This window comes from Dysidea avara, chromosome 5 (assembly GCF_963678975.1).
Source record: "Dysidea avara chromosome 5, odDysAvar1.4, whole genome shotgun sequence".
Classification (NCBI taxonomy): domain Eukaryota; kingdom Metazoa; phylum Porifera; class Demospongiae; order Dictyoceratida; family Dysideidae; genus Dysidea; species Dysidea avara.
This window is the reverse complement of record NC_089276.1, coordinates 12,757,745-12,780,250: the sequence shown is the minus strand read 5'-3', so window position 1 is coordinate 12,780,250 and position 22,506 is coordinate 12,757,745. Positions and strand designations below refer to the sequence as shown.

Genomic DNA, 22,506 nt, shown 5'->3' with positions numbered 1-22,506 from the left:
CGTGGGGCCGCCCACAATTTCCCACAGGTGGTATAGTATAGTACATGAATGATGTCAACTGCTATTATCATTTTCAAATGACATAAATTGAACGACTGATAAACTTAAGTTGAAACAGTTCAGTTGTGCAGACAAAGCTTAAAGTTATAAAGTTGAGTTAAAGTGAACTGCCGGGTGTTTTGATTACTAACCCATACATGGTTACTATAATTTGGCTCCAGTCAGTTAGCTATATAGTGTGCATGCATGATCATGAGTTCAGTTATGATGGAATGCATATGTGGCTTTTGTTTCTCAACAACATACATGACTTCAGTCTTCCCACTTAATAGGCCTTCTGCTAATGAAGTAGCTAGTTGCATGGCTGTGTACTTTAATACTTCTTGCTATACAATCCACTCTGCAGTGAAAGTATTTGAGTAAAAAGTTATTGAGACCAAAGATCATTTCCCACTGATCATAAGTATTTTTAGCTCACTAACTTTTCGTGTGCCATTTTGTTTTCCTGCATCCTTTTCATTTATGCACACAGACCTGTTTTTCAACCACTGCCTTTTATTAAAAGCTCATGGTTTTCAGCAATGGGCCACTGCATGGCAAAGACTGCCTTAGCTATCACAATACTGTATGAGGGTCTCTACATGGCACATTTTTTGTATTAGCAGGGCATGTAGCTATTTGCAGGTAAATAAAATTATGTTATATGTGACTGGATTTTGGAAAAACGATCCAAATCGCACATTAGAAGTTCCGAGATAAACGGTTTTAAAGAATTGAAGCCAGCATAACTCTCCAAGGATAGCAAGCACGCGTATGAAATTTACACAAAAGATGCATCAATCTGTTACCTTTCAAGCCACTTCCAGTACTTGTAGCTGCTTGTACAGTTTCCCGCCAAATAAGATAGAAAATCTGAGCAGTTGGACGAGCGAAGTAGTATCACGAGTGCTCACAAAGGGGTGGAGGCTGGGGGGTGGCGGGGAGGGCAAAAGTTAGACCTCAAAATGGAGGCAGACCACGATTGGAGTCCAGACACGAGATTACAGGGCTGTGCTGGCTCCTTAGTGGCTGATATGTAGCAAAATCAACAGAGAACACGTCTGGCCAACATTATAAGGCTGTCCACCAGTAAACCACTGACTCTTGCCAAGCCAGGTCCTTCACAAGGCCTGAAACCGCCATTTGAGCACTCCACACCACCCAGAAAAGACGTGTGTAAAAACCAGCCTGGTGTAGTTTGAGTAGTGCTGAGGGTCAAAACTTGTAGTACGATAGTGTAGCTATCCACTGGTGGTGTTAGTTTGATTTTGCCTGATGTGCGATTTGGATCGGTTCTGTAAAATCTGGTCACATATATGTTTGTATGTACATGCATTTGTCCCAAATGTTGTGGGATTTGTCATGAGTTTATTTTGTCCTTGGTGTTTAAATTTCACTGCAACATGTAGCTACTTACAATGATATCTTTCACAAACTGACATGCAAAATTGCAAAAAAACAGTGCGAACTTGCACGAGACTATATATGCTATACTACTGAAGTATAATTAATGAAGATGGCAAGATGCACAACATTGCATGTACACAATAATATACCGATACGCATCAGGCCCGTAGCCAGGGGGGGTTCGGAAGAACCGCCCTCTTGGAAAAAAGGTCCACAATTTTTGGTAGACAAGTCCAAATTTTCAGGAGCAAAAGTCCATTAGCTACAGTTTACTAGATACCACTAATAAGAAACTAAATTAAGCGCTTCGAGTAACTCATTCATTGCATGGATTAAATGCAATGCAAGATCGAGATACTCTAATAGAGCAGTCAACCACTCTAATAGAACAGTCACAATATTTGGACCTTTACTAAAGGTCCACTTTTGGTCAAAAAGAACCCCCCTTTCAAAATCCCTGGCTACGGGCCTGCGCATAGTCTGCACGCTAGCTAGCACATATACTGGCACTATGTAGGTCACGTAGTTTGCACCTGTGAGTTGATCATAAGCATACTATTACTCAGATATGTGCAATTGATTTACGTATAATCAATATAAACTAAACTATTTAGCTATAAATTTCTCGATATCACGTACTGATTGGTTGCTATACATTACAACTTTCATATAGGCATGGTACATAGCTATACACGTATACAGGGGCGTAGGGAGGGGGGGGGGGGGTTCGGAGGGGTTCAGGAACCTCCCTGTAAAATTTAGACTTTTCCAAGCAGGACCCCAACACACCATTTAGTGTGGCTGGACAAAATGAGTGAGTAATATAGTGTAATGGCACAGCACAACATTTGATAATTAAGCTTGCATTCATCTCTCAGGGAAGGATTTACAGAGGCCATGAGCCCTCTTCAAAATTTGTTTAAAAGATCGATATACTCTAATAGAGCAGTCAGGTATATACTCTAATAGAGCAGTCAGATATACTCTATTAAAACATGTATGTAAATATTTTTTTCAGACATTATAACATTGAATACAAAACTGAGCATGACCTTATACTGCTGTAGCTTTGGTGTGCAGTGTTTAAAGATATAGAACTGCAGTAATTTATCACTTGTTATGCGAAATAAATTCATGCTATCAAGAGTATATAATAAAGATATTATATACTCTTAATGCTATGCATATTTGTACAGTTGTACTGTTTTGATTGTAAGTCATGATATTTGTATCAGTGGATTTATGGCTCCTACACCAGTGAGATAATTAACTATCACTTACAGAATACTATATGTGACTCTACGTGTTATGCTGTCTGCTTTCACATTACCAACTTTGTCTGTAGAAGAAGGGGCATGACGTTAAGATAAAAAAAGGAAAATAATGTATTGCAAACATATGGGAATGCAAATTTAAGGCAACATAGTGCAGCAGTGAAAAGACTGCTGCTGTTGAATAGCATCAAACGTTGTCAGCCATCTATTAATATATGATTTAGCATCAGAAAATGAGGAAAATATTAATGTTGTCATCTGGTAATTTTAGTATTTATATAATAATGCATTTCTAGTACATTTGTATTAGAAATGCAATATTATATAAGTACTGAAATTACCAGAAGCTGGGGGCTGCACCCCCAGACCCCTGCTTCTGGTAACTTAATACTGTTGTTGGAACCCCCCTTCAAAAAATTCTGGCTATGCCTCTGCATATAGCTATGTATACATGCACTGTATGGTATAAAATGTATAACAGTCTACACACTCTCTCATAGCATAAAAGAAATCCACTTTACAGGCGGTTCTGATCCACTGCTAAAACTAGCTAAACCTGCATGTTTGCATTTCTGCGAATAAACTTGAAACAGTGCTCCAAATACAGTGAAACCTGTGTAGTAAGGACACCTTGGGACCAACCAAAAGTGTCCTGATTATCAAAGTGTCCTTGATTTTCCAGGTCAATTTACATGTAAAAGGGTACTTTGGGACCTCAACTATAGTATGCTCATGTTGAGCTGAATCCTGAAAAACAGCTAAAAATTAAAAGTGGATTTTTTCTCAACAGTTAACATTTTAGCCAACCAGATGATTACTGGTAACAGCAAAGGTATCAACAACAGACACGTACGGTTTGGCTCCATTACAAGTTCGGGAAAGGGCTGCAGTGGACACTGTACTTATATGGTTTCCCCATAGGAAATGTATGGTGAAAAATTTAATTGGCCGTAAATATTATTTCAAACATTTGACCAACAAGATTTTGAAATAGTTTTAGTGGGTCAAGCAGTACTACAAATGAGCCTCTCTGCGTAGTTGACTTGCAGTGATTGGCTCTCCAGTGCCTCCTGTCTTGCCGCGTCCTGCGAGCTACTAGGCACGCTGTTCGACTGCCTTCACCGACGCACGGTGTTACGAAAGGTTGGCCAATGCTTTGTTGTCGCGTGGTTTCTCGCTTGTCGCTTTTCTGCGGGGTTGTAGGAGGCATTAATTGGAAATGCGTCGCTCGTCACGACGTAAAGCTGCTGTGGCTGCTGCTGCGGAGGTGAACAACGCTCCAGACAAGCTGTGGTGTTCTTGCCAACAACCAGAGAAGGATTTTATTGCTTGTTTGGAACGTCGTCTTGATTTATCTCTCTTCAACTTTTGCCCGCACTGACTGGGAGATCTATTAGTGATGTGGAGAGGGCTCTTTTTCCTTACCTGTTAGACTGGGTGGTCTTGGTATCTGTGATCCCAAATCTCATTCTGATGCTGAGTTTGATTCTTCTGTGAAGATTACCTCTGCGCTTGTTGCTTTGATTGTTCAGCAGGAGCTAACATTTGGCATTGACACCTTGGAGGCCCAACGCTCGGCTAAGTGTGAAGTTGTGCGAATGAAGCATCGAGCGCATGATGAGGTTGCTGCCACTTTGTGTCAATCATTACCAGTTGGTCTGCAGAGGATTGTGGCACTGTCTAGCGAGAAAGGGGCCTCCTCTTGGCTTTCCGCTTTGCCTGTAGAGGAGCATGGTTTTGCTCTGCATAAGGGTGCCTTCCGTGATGCTCTCTGCTTACGCTATGGGTGGCTCCATAGGCGGCGGAAAGGGGGGGGCTAGGGGGCTAAAGCCCCCTTCGGTCTGCTGAGGGGGGCTTAGCCCCCCTCAGAATGATATCAAAACGAAATTATCTTTCTTGAAGACCGTGATAAAGATCGAGATGCTCTAATAGAGCAGTCACTCTAATAAAGTAGTCAGTGTGCAGCGAGCTATGTAAGAATTTTTATGTAGTTTATCAGCTAGAAATGGTAGCTGGTGAGGTGGAAAACTCTTGTCAGTTGGTTGTGACCTTTTTTTTTTTTTTTTTTTTTGGTCTCACCTTACCAAACTATAGAAATAAGTCTGGGTCAGCCCAGCGGAGCCCCCCCCTCATATCAACTACTTCCTCCGCCGCTGGGTGGCTCCCATCTGGATTGCCAAACCAGTGTGTTTGTGGTCAAGGATTCTCTGTGGACCACTCCATGAACTGCCCTACAGGTGGCTACCCCACCCTTCGGCACAACGAACTTAGGGATTTTACTGCTGCCATCCTGTCAGAAGTCTGTACTGATGTGTGTGTTGAGCCCCCTTTACAGTCTCTCTCTGGTGAAACACTCACATACGCTACTGCAAATCGTCAGGATGGAGCACGATTGGATGTTTCAGCTGTTGGGTTCTGGGGTGGTCACCACCAACGGGCTTTCTTTGATGTTAAGGTGTTTAATCCAACTGCTTCGTCATACCGTGCTACACCAGTGGCTTCATTGTATCGGAGATTTGAAAAGGAGAAACGTAGGAAATATGAGCAGAGGATTAGGGAGGTTGAGATGGGTTCATTTACCCCATTAGTCTTTTCAACGTTTGGTGGAATCAGTGGATGTACCAGCATCTTTTACAAACGTCTAGCCTACTTACTGTCCCTGAAGAGAGAAGTTCCCTACTACTGTTCCCTACAGCAGCGAGATGTCTTGGCTACGTTGTCGCATCAGCTTCTCGTTGCTCCGCTCAGCGATTGCGTGCCTTAGGGGGCGCGCTCCCACAGTGGTTGTCCCATCAGCCATAGGGCACTTGACCTTGTACTATCAGAGGGTCGGGTGCCTTCCCCCTAATTATTTAAATTGCTCCCTTTAATCTCAGTCCAATTTTTGTCTAGCACTTCAACATCTAGTGCTAGGGGTGGTGGCAAGGGGTGCTGGTTACCCCGGGGAAAAAAAAAAAAAAACTACAAATGAGCCAAATTTTAAGATCGTGTGTAATTGTGTCCATGAGTTATTAAATGTTTTTGAGGATTCAGTTCAACGTGAACATACTATAAGTGTCCAGATTATGCAGATGTCCTCAGTTTCAAGCAGTGGCGTAGCTACACTGGGGCCTGTGCCCCACCGTCAGTAAATGTTGCAAGTCACGTGATTCGACGCGCGACGATTTTTCACAACGCTACCATGCAGATTTTTATATGAAAATCATCGCTGCAGATACAATTTCTTGTTATTTCGCTATTACTAACATCAGCGAACAAAGAAAATTAAAATTCCATTAAATGCCCACTATCACGTGATCGCGAGTTCAAATGTGAATTGGAAGGAAGGTATCAGTAAAATGAGGCTGTACACATCGTGATTATATCAAGTCGGTGATAACATACTACTCTATGACAGGTGTTGAGTGAGGTGTTCTTGATAGAAGACGAGACGTGCAAGAGGTTTAATAAATGAAGTATTCCTTTTAATGCTCACTGCAAAAAGGTTGTGAATAGTGAGCTGATAGTGATTGGAGATTAGACCTATGATACTAAGGAGATTGTTAAGATGATGAGGCACATGCTACTACGCATTCCTTTTAATGCCTGCTGTGGTTTAGCGGATCTCCAACACTGCAGTGCTGATGTGTGACATGTTGCTAGCCGATGATTTGGATCAAGAGTTAATCCGTGAGAGCTGTGGAAGAAGAAATTAGGTAAAATTGCATGCTGATCGACCAATAGCGTAGGTTGTAGGGTCAATTAGCTGCAGAAACAGCAGTGAAGCAGTATAATATTTAGCTAGCTAGGCACAACCATGCACTTTAATAAGATTTCTATATAAATGTGTAAGAGTCCACAGTGAGATGGACTCTTATGTCGTGTATTTATATTGCATGGGAGGACTTGATGCGAAGGTGTGCCCCATCTAGGCCCTACCGTCACTAAACGTCTAGCTACGCCCCTGGTTTCAAGTGTCCTGATTAACAGGTTCCACTGTAGTCCAAAAGATGTATCTCAAACAAATTTCATTGCTGCCAAATAGTTACATAGTATATTACAGTACATGGTCCCAGTAGCCACAAACTGATGCAGGAAATCGGGCACCAGCCAATGTGCTACGTATACGCTTAACCTGCTGGGTATTACACTCATAATTATGCTCAAACTGATTGCCTCAACATCAATTTTTACTGACATTGGGTATAATAATAGAATATGCAATAACCAGATCAGTATAATCAGTATCAGCTCTTTTAGGTACAGATTAATTGGATTTCAGTACAACGGAAAAATCCTTATTGGTACACCTCTAGTAGCTATAATTATTTTCATCTCTAACCAATTTACAAAGTGAATGTGTGTTACACAATGCCTGCACGTAGGGCAGGTAACAATGCTAGTAATTTATAAAGCTGACTTGGCTATGATAATGGCTACATGAAGCAAGTACCCATAGAGGAAACATTTTGGAACCAAATTGCAAGTATGTACATGTAGGACTGTCAGACCTGTGAAATACCTCTGCTGAACTGTGCTTGGTGGAGGTTCATCTTGACCCTTTTGCAAGGCTCTGTTTAATATTGCGCATCTTTGTTGAGTTGTTTAATATCAAATTTGCAACTGTGTACATGTATACTTTACATTGGCAGAGAGGAGAATCTTGCCTCAGGTGGTGATGACAACTGGCCAAGTGTCAGGTACCATAGGCACACATGCATGCCATTTTAGACAAACTCACATGCTAAACAAGGAGAAAACATCCTGACCACCTGGTAGACTCCTGTAAGCATTCAAGCATAAATCGGATGGCTGCAGGTTTGAAGCTACCTAGGTCCAGTCATGGATTTTTTCTCCTTTCTGCAACTTTTCAAACACACCTTATGTAACTAAAGTCTTTGAGCAGGCTGTAGGACCAGGTGTCCTACAGACCTTCAACACTTGTGTTGTAAAGCATTAATAACTTTTTTTTAAAAAACAGGAAATGCCGGACAAATAGAGAAAAAAAAGTTGTCCGGCTGCCGGACGAATAGACACTGGCTAATTAAATGTTCTAAAAGGAAGGAGGTTATGGTTAGGCTAGCCACTGCACCTCCGATAGCATACTGGATAAACACTCTAACTTATACACTGTAATACTGATTGTATATATAACATACACACCATGATATTACATCCTAGGAGTGCTGCTTGCCTAGTAATTAATAATAAAGAGCATGTCTTATGTAATAAGCAACAGTCAATGCATACATGTAAAAATTTTGTGAGTTATATTTTAGGCAACTTTAATTCAGGGTCACTTTAATTCAGGGTCACTTCCTCTCTTAAGTGTCAACTCACCAATTTCTACAAAAGGATAAAATCCTTCTTTGAACAACTCACTTTTGCCTGTCACAGTTTTGATTGAAAGTTTGACCACTTTGGCTATGTCATACTTCGAAATTTCCATTGACAACTTTTTCTCTTGGGCTAATCCATTGATATTTTCAATGAACTCATTTTCCAAACTTGACCAGCTTTCAACCACTTCTTGCAAGGTTTTTCGAGATAGTAACTGTTCTACTGACTGTTCCAAAATTTCTGTCACACTTTCTATAAGAAACTTTCTTTCGTGTGCTTTTCTTTTTGAGAGTGCTTTTGACTGTAAAAAATTATTGATTATCGTAGTAAATCCTTTTTTAAATTCTGCTTTCAACTCCTTAACTAGCTCATAACGAGTGTCTTCAAGTAATTCTTTTTGCAAGTTGTATACAATTACATTTCTTTTTGGTTTAGTAACTTCTTCAAACAAGTCGAAGTAATTTATCTTTTTAAGTTTAGTCACTACGATTTTTAGCATTCCAATAAGTACTTTATACTCCTTTTGTATACCTTCAATTAATCTTTTTGGCAAGTTGTTTAACAGTGTAGAGTAATCTATGGTGTCAGGATTATCTAATAGTTGTTTTAAAAATCTTTCTCGCACAGTTTCAAGTACTTCTTTATCCATTTTATGTTTGTCTTTAAACTGTCTAAATGTTCGAAAGATCAATTTCTCAGTAAGTGCTTCCTTTTTTATTTTATCTTCTCCATAATGCGAGTCAGTGAAATATAATTTCCCTTGTATTATGTTTTGACCATCAACCTGGCTGTATGCAAAGACAAATCTGCATCGTGACACCTTGTTCCACCTTCTTGTATTCCCCAAATTTCGCTTTTGCAGTGCTCTGGGGTCTTCAATAACCCTCATTTCAATATAATTGATGTCTAGGGGAAAGCATTTCATATATCCATCTTTTTTATTATCTTTGTTATGAAAAGGCTGCTTTATACGATAAGATTCATATAAAGTCTTATTATCTGTTAATGGATCCAAGAAGTCTTCTAATGCTTTGAATGCTTTTATCAAATCATCTTTAGTATACCTATACTCACACTTATATTTACCTCCACATTCACATTTATCTCTGCGAAAGCTGTGCATAGGGAAATCCCTTTTTTTGTTGTTTTTGTCAAATAGTTCAACAAACCCTCTATCCTCCTTGCGTAAATGAAAGGCATCAACCCAAGGAAGCTCATTTTCATTAATTGGTAGTGCTGTTATAGTGCAAAGAGCTGGTACAATTATATGATAATGGATCTGCACAAAAAACTTATACATCTCAGGGAACTGGTTACCACCATCAGCAAATTTAATATTAACTTCTGGGGAAAACAAGCAAAAGCCTACACAACAAAGATGATATTGGTGCAAGTTTTCTTTACTCGGGCTAATGTATGTTAATTTCATTACCTCCCTCAGATGGTACATAGCCAATCCCATTAAACTGTTGTAATAATTTCTCCCCCAGTATCCATGTAACATTGCCAAAAAGAACTGCAAATGATCAATTTCTTCCCATCTGTTGTTTCTAAGCAATGCAAAAGTTACTTCAGTAACCTGCAAAAATTGTATTTGACATGAAAGTTCAATTATATCAGATAATTTTTGCTGTTTCAGTTCAACTTGACATCTCTTATCTATTTCTGCAGTCAATTTCTTGTTTAAATCTTTTGCATTATATTTCACGAATTGACACTTTAGATCTGCTATAGTAATCGCGACAAACTTTTTAAATTTATTTTGTTTTTCAGTGGTAAAGTTATGATACATGACCAGCTGCCGACATGACAATGGAATTTTTCCTCTGATAACACCAAAAAATTCTTGAGCTGGTGACAGCTCAATGCTGGGATTTAAAAAACATGCTGAGTCACATTTGTAACCTTCCAAATAAGCCTCGGAATAAGCACAACTAATGGAATAAGAAACTAAAATTTTTTCTCTCATTTTTGATTCCGCTATAGGTATGCCTTTCTGTTCTAAGTGCAAGTAGTGTTTTATAGCTAGAACAGGGACTGATTGGCATAGCTCATCTTTATAAATTCTTCTTCGAAAAAAGCCAAATATTGTATTTTGCCACTCTGGAAATAGGGACATCATCTTAAGGGGACCATAACGAGGGTTTCCACCACAACAACCCAAGAAAACAACAAAGGACGGTGGTTTAGGGTGTAAAAGAGCTCTCAAAATATCTGCAATGGCCAGTGACCCAAAGCTGAAAACATTTGAATGACCTAGAATGACAACTACGTCAGAGTATGGTTGAGAATTAGGGTCATCTGGGTCCATCAGTGCAGTCAAGTCGTTAAATGTCAGCAGTACAATACGCGCAGGATTCACTGTGTTGTTCAACGAAAACACAGTCTTGAGATTTTCAGCTTCTGGTCTTAACGTGTCTTGTAGATAAAACAACCTGACAACCCTTACCGGCCTTACGTCTATTTTGAGTGATTTATACTCAACAGCAGTTGTATCAGGTGTGAACCAGTAGGTTATTTCGAACGACCGGTAGGAGAGTCTCGCATAGCATCTAGTAGAAATCAATCGATAAACGCGAAAGTAACACACCTCGTAACACATAATAGAACTCTCATAATCCTGGTCATTGTCCTCATCACGAATAAGGCGTACCTCTTGAAAATGCACCTCTGTCATCTCTGGCCATGGAGTGCGGTACAGAAACTGGAATGTCACGAGTCGATTTTAATCTCGCCACCAGACCACAAGACTTTGTGGTCTAGAAGCTAGTCTAGAGTGTAATGTAGTATATCGTACGTCACGTGAAAGCTATTTGATTGTGGAGCCTCAGACAGAACAAGTCTGTCCTACTGTTCCCCAGTGAAGAGCTTGGCACTGTTAGCGAGTGATGTATTAACACCTGCCCGGCTATTAAAATCTGTGCAACACACAGAACGTACAGTGCCTGACCAAAACAAATTTAAATTACCCATACATGGAGTAAACAGGATGTAACATGACATCAGTTCTTGGTAAGATGACTGACAGGTTATGATAGCAAGAGTATTAGCTATATACTCTTGCTTATATATAGTGACATACATCATGCTCGACATCATGTGATAACCATGTCTACAGACTTATGTACAAAGTCCATGACTTCACTGCACTGAGCCTTCCCTTCAACCTTTGGCTAGTGAGTCTCTCTCCTAGATATCAAGGCATCTGGTTTCTGGGGTTAATTGTCAATTTCAATGGGTGTATATATTTTACAGACCGCTCTGGGCTAATTTATTTTGGCAGTGGATACACTGTTAAAAATAGGGTGTAATCCAATCACCTTTGGGGGAGTTCTAACTGCTGTTTAAATTAAACTCCTTTGAAGGGAGTTGTAGTACTCCCCAGGGGTGCTCTAGGAGCAACTAAAAGGTGTTACAAGGGCATTGCAACACTCCCTAAGGGTGTTCTAGGAATAACTATAAAGGTGTTCTAGTGCTCTCCATGGTGGCATTTTGTTGAAAAGAAATGTAGGCTTGCTATAGCATTCCAGTAACCTTCATGTTGATTTCAATTTATACTCAATGACTACCAACAACAAAGCACATTAGCAGTATGCAATAATATATTTGCAACACCTTATACTTACCACATAGTTGTTTCCAAGTCACTCTTATAGAAGTTAGCAAACTGTACTTATAACCTAATTTTCAATAGAAGCATCCAATTGTGGGTTTCAATATACCTAGGTGTAGGCAAACACCCTTACAGTGGCTTAGCTATTATTGGGGAGTAAAATGACATTTGTGGTGTTCAACAACACCCTAAGTGCTACAATACTCCCTTAGGGTGTTGTAAATACCATGGGTGTACATGAACACCTTTACGATGGGTGTACCTGTAACACCTCGTTTTAACAGTGTACTGAACCAAAAGTCGGTTCGATAAGCTGTACCGACTGTAAAGCTTAGACAAAAAAGGTTTACTAAAACAAAGTGGATATAGTACCAGCACCGGTTATGAATGTGAACATCTATTTACCGGCATAAATCCATCATTTACTGGACTATCAAACACACCAGTTGTATCTAGGCAAGCTAGGGTATGTTGGTACGCATCCAATATGCCCTGAGCATTCGACTTTAGGGCATGAGTCTATAGGTTTTCCCGAGCATTAAACTTTAGGAGACGCGTCTATGAGGTTACCCCGAGCATTCAACTTTGGGGACGCGAAAAGTAGTTCCTTAGCGTTAGGGTTAGGGTAGGGTTCAGCTTTGGTTTCTTCTTAGCTCTTGTTATATACAGAAGTCACTTCAGTCGGATGTTTATAAGGTAGAAACTAAGGGAGGTGAGTAGCTGCAGCACCAGTGGTACAGTGGTTACAATCGTTGATTATGAGTACGGATTCCTGGGTTCAAGCCCCTGGTGAGAGAACTTTTTTCACTTTCTTAAGTTTTTTGTCTAAGTTTTTTTTAATGCATGTGACTGCCGGTACTATATAACTTGCCTTACTAAAATGAAAACCACAAAACTCAACCAGGGCTCAAACCCTGGACAGTCAAATGTAGTACAGCACAATTTAAAATTATCTCACAGCATAGATATAAATCTAATATCTATGCTCACAGAGAAAGATGTAGCTAATTGTTTTATTGTTGTACTATATAGCTAAAATATCCACAGCTGTGTGTGTCCAAGGCTCACTCACTTTTTTCTCTTTAGACTCAAAATTACCCCTAGCCTCCCCCTTTCCACTGCCTATGCTGTACTGTGACACACAAAGTTGGTAATGAGTATTGAATATGAACATGCTGTATAGCAATAAAAATGATGTATGCCACATTCAGCGGTGGTGGTGCTACATATTATCTAGCATTAATGCTATTGCAAGGTTCTGTTGAATGTGCTATACTGCTGCTGATTATAAAATAAAATAATCTATATGATAATGGGTCCATGAAGCGAGTACCCATACAGGAAGCATCTTTGGTAAGCGTGTATATAGGACTGTCAGACTTGTGGAGTGACCCCACTACCTTTGTTGAACTGTGCTTGGCTGCAAAGGTTCACCTTGACCCCTTTGTAAGGCTCTGCATGTTTAATGTTTACAAGGGCCTACAGGGGCGTAGCCAGGATTTTTTGAAGGGGGGTTCCAGCACCAGCATTGAGTTACTAGAAGCAGGGGTCTGGGGGCACAGCCCCCAGCCACTGAGAGACTTTCAATATTTTAATAAATCAAAACTCAGCAAATTACTATATTTTATGCAAAAAGTACATTAATTATGATGCATTAAGTGCCCCAGGGATGAAGGTAGTACTAGATAAAGTCACCTAGTGGAAACAGACAGCATAACACATAGAGACACATACAGTAATCTGTAAGTGATGGTTATATCTCACTGTGGTATAGGAGCCATGAATCCACTGATACAAATGACAATCAAAACAATATAACTATACAAATATGCATAGCATGAATTAATTTTGCATAACAAAAGTGATAAATTACTGGAGCTCTATATCTTTAAACACTGCACACCAAAGCTATAGCAGTATAAGGTCATGCTAAGTTTTGCATTTAATGTTGGAATGTCTGAAAAACTTCATATGGACATGGATATTTACATGCATGTTCTATTAGAGTATACCTGACTGCTCTATTAGAGTATATATCTGACTGCTCTATTAGAGAATATCGATCTTTTTAACAAGTTTTGAAGAGGGCTCATGTTACCTCTGTAAATCCTTCCCTGAGAGATGAATGTAAGTTTTATCAACTCACTCATTTTGTCCTGCCGCACTAAATGGTGTGTTAGGATCCTGCTTGCAGAAGTCTAAATTTTACAGGGGGTTCCTGAACCCCCCGGAACCCCCCTCCCTACGCCCCTGGGCCTACCTAAAGGGGCATAGCACAGTGGTTAGCACACTGGCCTAACACAGTGGTAGCTAGTCCATTTTACTGTTGGCTCAAGACTTAAGACTTACAATTAGATACTGGGCAGTCAGCTCAGCTGGTTTGCATAGCCACTAGGCTTATTGAACCAACTTTCGGTTCAGTATCCACTGCCACATAATAATTATTAATATGCCTGATCTCACATGCAATCACACACACACGTACATACACACATGTACATACACACACACACACACAAACAACACATGCACACTACACAAACACACAACAAACACACACAACACACATTCACTCTTGTATCATTGACATAGTTATTGTAGTAATACATAATCACATTAAAGAATATACCACTGGACAATTTTTCACCTATCCCACTGTGGGATTGATGGAAGATAGATGTAGGATAGGTGAAGTGTCCTGTCTATCCTATGCATATGGATTTGTGACCTTTCCTACAGTGTGTCCCATAGTGGCATAGACCTAAACGCTGCATAGTGGGACAGACTATGCATCAGACACTTCTACTTCATTTCAAAAGCCATGCACCTAGCTATACTGAAGTTATTAAGATATCAAATTTTAATGATGTTTGGAATACAAATAACAAGAAATAACACATATTACACGTATTATACTGTAAATAGAATATTCGATTATTCGTTCTTGACTAAAAATATTCATTCTCTTTCATTTAGAATATTCGTTTTAGCCCTAATTAATAACACAACATGCATATTAAATTGCCAAAATTAATGATATCAACAATTTTAAGACATTAAGCTAATTTGCTCAGACCAGAGCACATAATAACAGATGGCTGACAACTTTTGATGCTGTTGAATAGCAGTGATTATTTCACTGTAGTCTCTCCACTCTGTGGTCTTGAAGTTGCCTTGTAATGTACATAATTGATGATTAAATTTTGTGTCAAAACCATTTGACTGTACAAAGTTGATAATGGTGCAGAAAGAAAGGAACTGGTGTACAGGTTAGTGTGAGAAGTACAGGTTAGTGTGAGAAGTACACCAGCATGTGAGGGTTGCCTTTCTAAGGGGTATGGGGGAATATTAGACCCTCTGATTTGGCTCTGAAATTATATTTGATGGCATTTTCAGCAGTTTACTATAGCTACTAAATATATGTTTGACTGTAGGGTGACTGTTCTATCAATCTAGCTTACTAGAAACCTCAGAAATCTCTGTATAGGTGCAATTTTTCTGCAACATATGGGATTGATGTATTTGTAAAAACTACATTATACACTGGCAAAGCAGTGTCAAGCTATTTGTAACACACACACACACACACACACACACACACACACACACACACACACACACACACACACACACACACACACACACACACACACACACACACACACACACACACACACACACACACACACACACACACACACACACACACACACACACACACACACACACACACACACACACACACACACACACACACACACACACACACACACACACACACACACACACACACACACACACACACACACACACACACACACACACACACACACACACACACACACACACACACACACACACACACACACACACACACACACACACACACACACACACACACACACACACACACACACACACACACACACACACACACACACACACACACACACACACACACACACACACACACACACACACACACACACACACACACACACACACACACACACACACACACACACACACACACACACACACACACACACACACACACACACACACACACACACACACACACACACACACACACACACACACACACACACACACACACACACACACACACACACACACACACACACACACACACACACACACACACACACACACACACACACACACACACACACACACACACACACACACACACACACACACACACACACACACACACACACACACACACACACACACACACACACACACACACACACACACACACACACACACACACACACACACACACACACACACACACACACACACACACACACACACACACACACACACACACACACACACACACACACACACACACACACACACACACACACACACACACACACACACACACACACACACACACACACACACACACACACACACACACACACACACACACACACACACACACACACACACACACACACACACACACACACACACACACACACACACACACACACACACACACACACACACACACACACACACACACACACACACACACACACACACACACACACACACACACACACACACACACACACACACACACACACACACACACACACACACACACACACACACACACACACACACACACACACACACACACACAAACTCGAAGCCATCATGAGATGATGCCATCCAGGGATGTAGTCACTCTTTCCTATCTTCGACGAGGATGAGTGGTGGTACACCTATGCTTTGCAATATCTTGTGCTCTGCTAAATGAGCGATGGCAGGTGGTACAAATAAAGGGCTTGTTACCATCACGTGTTTATCTAGTCCATAAGTACACAGTGAATGCCATCTGGTACGATTCTACCATGATGTTTCATCTGACAGATCTTGTCCCTCCAACGAAGCTTACTATCATGTGCAGGATACTTCTGAGGGAACCAACCAAATAACAGCTTATTTGAATTGGGTGTCTGTGTTCTGACATTCTAGCAACAGGTCCCAACCATCTTAGCCTGCACTGTGTTAGTAAGTCACCAATACTCTCTACCATACCAAATCTACCAGCCAACTCAGCAGTAGTAAAGTGTTCCTTCCACTGAATAGATCTGCTAACACCCAGGATTGAGAACCTGTCTAACCTAACCAGCTCCTGGGTGGGGGCCTAGGTTTCAGCACCATATAACAATACTCCCAACACTACAGATCTATACACCATCCTCTTGGTCTCCAACATCAAATCTAAATGCAGTGAATACAGAATCACGTATTTCCACAATGTTCATTCATTATTGTACAAGTACACAGAAAAATTAGGAATTTTCAACTAGAGTAAGGACCATAATACGTCGATAAAAGTACTGAAACAAGCTGGAGTAGTGCACGATATTAATTCACAGTAAAACTATATATAAGAAGTGTTATATCCCTACTGTGCATTTCCATTATGGTATCTTGATCACAGTAGGGATATAACACTTCTTATTGTTTTACTGTGAATTAATATCGTCCACTACTCCAGCTTGTTTCAGTACTTTTTACTGACATATTATGGTCCCTACTCTAGTTGAAAATTCTAAATATTTCTGTGTACTTTTTGTTACTTTTTTTTGTAAATAATTATTAAGACTGGCGAACCCATGCATACCGCATCTGAAATGGCACCACGCTCCCCTATTATCATCTGAAAGGCAAGTATCCATTACGCTTTGTTGTCAGCTATGTTCAACCCGTTACACAGCATTTCGAATCAAGAACTGTTCAAAAAGCACCTCTGCAATCCACGCACACCGAAAGAAAGAAATGGTGCCGCGCGCCCCAGTTATATCAATTATCATCTGAAAAGTGAAGTATCCATTACGCTTTGTTGTCAGCTATGATCAACCCGTTACACAGCAGTATGAATCAAGAACTGTTTGAAAAGCACCTCTGATATCAAAATAGCCACTATGACAAATATGGACGATTTCCGTTACGAAAGGAAGCCATCACGTGCTATCACCAAATCGACACTTGTCGCTGTCAGCAAAGATGAATGGGACACAAAGAAGGACACTGGTAAGTCCATGAAGAATGCATTGTATGTACTGCAGTATGCCAAAAGGCACCTGTCGGGCCAAAGCGACGTCAAACAGTGAAAAAATCAATCCCGTAGCCTTAGCCGTTATTGAGTTATGCTTGTCTGAAGGCATCAGTCAGTTACTTACTTACTCAGTCGTGGGCCACACCTACTCCTATGTGGTCCCTACTATACACTACTATCGTAGTGTATGATTACTGGATTTATTTTAGTGTTTCTGTCAAGCTTGTAGCCATAATGAATAATGACTGCCCACCTGCATCAGTTTAGAAAAAAATGAGTTGAAATGGGTAATTAGCAATCAACTTTGCTTGGCCTTAAATAGAGTCTGTCATCGGCTTTAATATTTCATTAGACTATGATGTACACACATCTTTTACCAATGACAGACATGCAGCAATTGTTCTACCAACTTAGTGAGATTGTGCATGAGACCTAGCTGCTCAATAAAAGGAATGTTATATCCCTACTGTGCATTTCCATGATGGTATCTTGAGCACATACATAATATAGGGATCTTAGCTAATATCGTGCACTACTCCAGCTTGCTTCAGTACTATCAAGAGTTCATAATATGAACTCTTGGTACTATCAACGTGCTATGGTCCCTACTCTAGTCAAATTGATAAATCAGTATGCGGAAATTGCAATAAGGGCGCGCGATTATATGAAGCGCGTGAGGGGAGAAGGAAGGTGTTGATACTTACGAGGTGGAAGGTCAACTGAAAGTTATTCCCAGACTCTGGTAAGAGGTTCGTTTCCAGCTTAAAGCGTTATTGTGTATGTGTGTGTGTGTGTGTGCTAAAGGTTCCTGTTGTAAATGTAACTATGGGGCTCAGGATCGGACAGCTGCCATGACCGTATCGTAGAACCGATGACTAAAAATCTATCAGGCCATGGCTTGTGGCAACACTCTTGTTCGACAAGTTTTCTTTGCACGTGCCAAAAAATTTCTGTAAGAACTTTTGTGTTCGCTTGCAAGCAGTGCAAGGGAATGTCATGTACAGTAGGCACGCATTGAAGATTTGCGATCGCGTAATGATATTTCTCTTTGACCTGTGACCGGTATAGCCTTTCCATGTGACTTCATAGCGGATATTTATACTAATAGATTGTTTGTGGGTTTCAAAGTTTCGAACATTCGTTTGGTGTTCATTTACCAGTCCTGCTGTACCAGTTGGGTGAACAGAGAAGGCAGAGCAAGGGGGTGTCACGTAGGTATGCGCTGTAGGTGGATCTGCGACTGCGGTCAAAGTCTTGACCGGCTGAAATTTTGCTTTGACCTGTGACTAAGAGCCTTTTTCGACTTTTGACCAGTGACTTAGTGATGATATTTCAGCACTTTTCGATTGTGGGTTGGAAGCTTTTGCTTTTACCCTTGATCGTTGAATTGGTACGATTTTGGTGGCTTTGACTTAGACTTTGACCGCGGTCACAGATCTACCTACAGTGAGTGCCTGTGTGTCACCCCCTTGCAGAGCATTAGCTTAGCACGAACTTTTCTGCCTTGGCCATTGCTTTTTTGACATGACTGCAGCAAGTTTTGTCATCCCGTGATGTGTTCACATAGAGCTAGTCTTGAAGGCACCAATCACACAAATCCAAAAGCTTGATCACATGTACACTCACTGTATCCACGTATAGTTTAAAATAATAAGCGGGCTGATTGCCTGTGTCATATGCATGGTTACTGCACATGTGTGAAGTTGTATACAGTAGTTCGTAGCAGTGAAGATGCAGCCATAGGCAAACTATGCAGATGTTCCAAGTTCTGGTTTGTATATAGCTAAGATATGTGTTAGAAATGCTGTTAGCTTGCTACAACGCATGACTACTAGTGCTGGGCGGTATTGAAAAATAGAAAACGGTATACCTTCCATAAAAAGTATCACAGTATTACTAAATATCACAGTATAATGTAAAGCCATTGGTATTAAAGTAACTGCCATTTACCCCAACAAAAGCACCAAATACCCATGGTAGCTCAGCAAACCTCATATGCAAATTACCACAAACAAACTTGTTTACATAGGTTGGTTAGCTGCACCTGCCTACAAACATTGTCACATGTCTGGTTACCTTCTAAATATGGGATGAAACAAGCTCACAGGGAGGCCATAGTTAGCAGATAGTATGGTGGTATTAAAAATAACAGGTGATATCAAAACCAGTATGACTTAAATATCACAGATTACTAACAATGCAGGGATATTTCCCAGCTCTAAAGACTACATGACTTATTACAGAATGTGCACATGTAGAGAATCTTATATTTTTTTAAATTTAGTGAATTTGGTGTTGTTTCTATCCTAAAATGTCATCACGAAAAGCTAAAATTGCTTTACAATTGGAAGAATCTGATGAAAGTGGGCTGGTAGCTGAAACTACTTCTCTGCTGAAGGATGTATCATCTGACTCTTACAATACTGTGGGTATACGTAGTGGCAACAATGTATCGTTTGTTAACATCAACTACACCATACAACCAAAATCATTCTTGGCTCGTTTTAAGGAGATCCCTCCAAAGATAATCCTGGAAAATGTTAGGTAAGGCATATACATGTAATCACAGTACATACTTTATGTCAATCACATACACACATGAAGCTTGCTTTAGGACATGATATTTGGTGGATTACAATATACATGTTTCATACCCACATTGTTCAAAATTCTAATAACAAAGTTATGCTAAGCAATACTTAGTAGGAAATAGTGAAAGAAATATTAGCTATTTTGTCTTTGGTTGTAGTGGATCAATGAATCCTGGTCTGAATGCCATAATGGGACCAAGTGGAAGTGGAAAGACCTCGTAAGTTGCAAAGATGCATTTAATATAATGTGTATGGTGCCAAGTTATACACTTCATAGCACACAACCATGCTTAATGACCTAACCTCTATGGCGCTCGCTCTCTCACACACATACACTACACACGCACACACTACACGTACATGCTACATACACACACATGCATGCTAGTCTCGTTCTCATAGACCCTTTTCTCCAGTGTGGCACTCATTGATTAGAGAAATCATATTAGTGCTGTACACCAGTGTCCAATTAACCGGTTATTAACAGGTGTTGTCTAGGTCAGCCAATAACCAGTAAAGAAACCTTTAAACCAGTTATTGCCCACCCACTTGGTAAACCATAAATTACCCCTGCTGTTAAGTGTTAACATCATAACATAACCTCAAAGAATGTGATTGTAATAACTGTTACTGCTAGACAAGATGTTGATGGTCACTTTGGAACCACCCTAAACCTTCCAGCAGGCTTGTTGACTCCCATTATGTCTGCCAATATACAAACAAACCAATTAACCGGTTATCGGCAATTATTGGTAGGCAATTAATCGGTGACAAAAAATTTGTAGGTGTACAGCACTAAATCATATGCAGCTTTTGCTATAGGAAGAGCTCACTAGAGATAAACGGGGAGATTGAGTAAAGCACGCGTGTACATCATAGCTATGATGTAACAAAAAAGTTAGCAAATTTTTAAAATGAAGCAGGGTTTCAGCTATTATAACATAGCTAAGATGGAAAATCCCTACAATTTATCACCATCTGTTCCATACCAAAGTAGGAATTTTCGTTACAAAATAGCTATGTGGGAAGATCCCTAGTTATCACCATCTGTTCAATGGCAAAGTAGGGATCTTCCCACATAGCTATGTTGTAATAGCAACCATCACTCATATATTATTTTGTTACTTTTTATTGCTGTAATATTACAATGCCTATAGACCGTATTCCAAATGACATCACGAAATAAAATGGCTGCGGCTATTTGGAATATTCTAACAATTTCGAGTGATAGTTCCAATGGGGCTTAATAAGATTCAAATCACTATTCAATCCTGGAAGAAGATGTTGACCTAAAACTAACAGGTACAGTTATAAGAATATAAATATATTCTAACGCCGGGTTAGAATTTTTCAGCTGGTTTTCAAAGTTTAGAAGAAATACTATTGTTTCTTTGCTGTAATAACTAAACCTGGTAGTTTCGCCTCGATATCTTGTTTGTTAGCCTCTATATCAATCTTCAAAATCTCGATCGCCATTGGTGATAATACTTGAAAATATAAGAGTCCCCCCAAATAGAAAATTCGTGTGATGTCATTTGGAATGTGGTCTATACCTTTTGTTGTCAAGTATGAGGAGTGATGATTGGTATTGAATAACTACACAAAGAGGTAACAATTTGAGATGAACTGTGGTTTAGTAAAGTCATCATCACCTTTTGTGAACTCTTCTGTACCCATTGAATGCCAAACATCGATAATCACTGATCAGACTTGAGATTTTTTAGGATAAAAAGGTTAGCATTACACCAGACCCGACTCTTAGTCAATAATCACAACCCCAAGAGAATAAAGACTGCAAGGACAATACTACGAACACACATACATATACTTACACGTCACACATGATACAATTCAATGATGCTGTTCAATGTATTTTCAACAGATTATTAGATGTCCTAGCTGACCGCAAGGCTAAGAAGGGACTATCAGGACATGTTCTTATTAATGGTAGGAGACAACCACATAATTTCAAGTGTGCCTCAGCCTATGTAGTCCAGGTTAGTCATGATCAGGATGGTGTCAATCCTTTATTGCATACATTCAATACTGTAGTAGAGCTGGGAAATAGTAAAAAAAATATCGAGTATCATGATAATTGTTAACTTTCAAATCGTATCGTGATATTTAGCCTCTACACTATCGTGATGGATGTGA

At 40.0% G+C, this 22,506-nt stretch overlaps 2 protein-coding genes and 1 pseudogene across 8 annotated transcripts in view; 2 read left to right on the top strand and 1 right to left on the bottom strand.

The window, feature by feature from the left end:
- Positions 1-3,939: 3,939 nt before the first annotated feature.
- Positions 3,940-10,903, top strand: LOC136255002 (uncharacterized; annotated as a pseudogene).
- On the bottom strand, positions 7,819-11,035 carry LOC136257050 (uncharacterized). The gene is made up of 2 exons (XM_066050166.1): positions 10,693-11,035; positions 7,819-9,618 (listed from the first exon to the last, which is right to left on the bottom strand). Exons 1-2 carry the CDS (start codon positions 10,714-10,716, stop codon positions 7,996-7,998), a joined length of 1,647 nt encoding a protein of 548 aa, XP_065906238.1. The 5' UTR covers positions 10,717-11,035; the 3' UTR covers positions 7,819-7,995.
- A 7,381-nt stretch (positions 11,036-18,416) lies between these two features.
- LOC136257036 (broad substrate specificity ATP-binding cassette transporter ABCG2-like) overlaps positions 18,417-22,506 on the top strand; it is a 34,182-nt gene continuing 30,092 nt past the window's right edge. For 2 of the 7 annotated variants that reach the window (XM_066050141.1, XM_066050147.1), the window contains exons 1-4: positions 18,419-18,503; positions 20,072-20,305; positions 20,511-20,570; positions 22,235-22,349. In XM_066050141.1, the coding sequence (XP_065906213.1) occupies positions 20,073-20,305; positions 20,511-20,570; positions 22,235-22,349 (408 nt within the window). In that variant the 5' untranslated portion in view covers positions 18,419-18,503; position 20,072. Of the gene's footprint in view, positions 18,511-20,045; positions 20,306-20,510; positions 20,571-21,474; positions 21,655-21,856; positions 21,961-22,060; positions 22,086-22,234; positions 22,350-22,506 lie in introns of those variants that run through there. The other 5 variants (XM_066050144.1, XM_066050143.1, XM_066050142.1 and 2 more) reach the window with 5 other exon arrangements.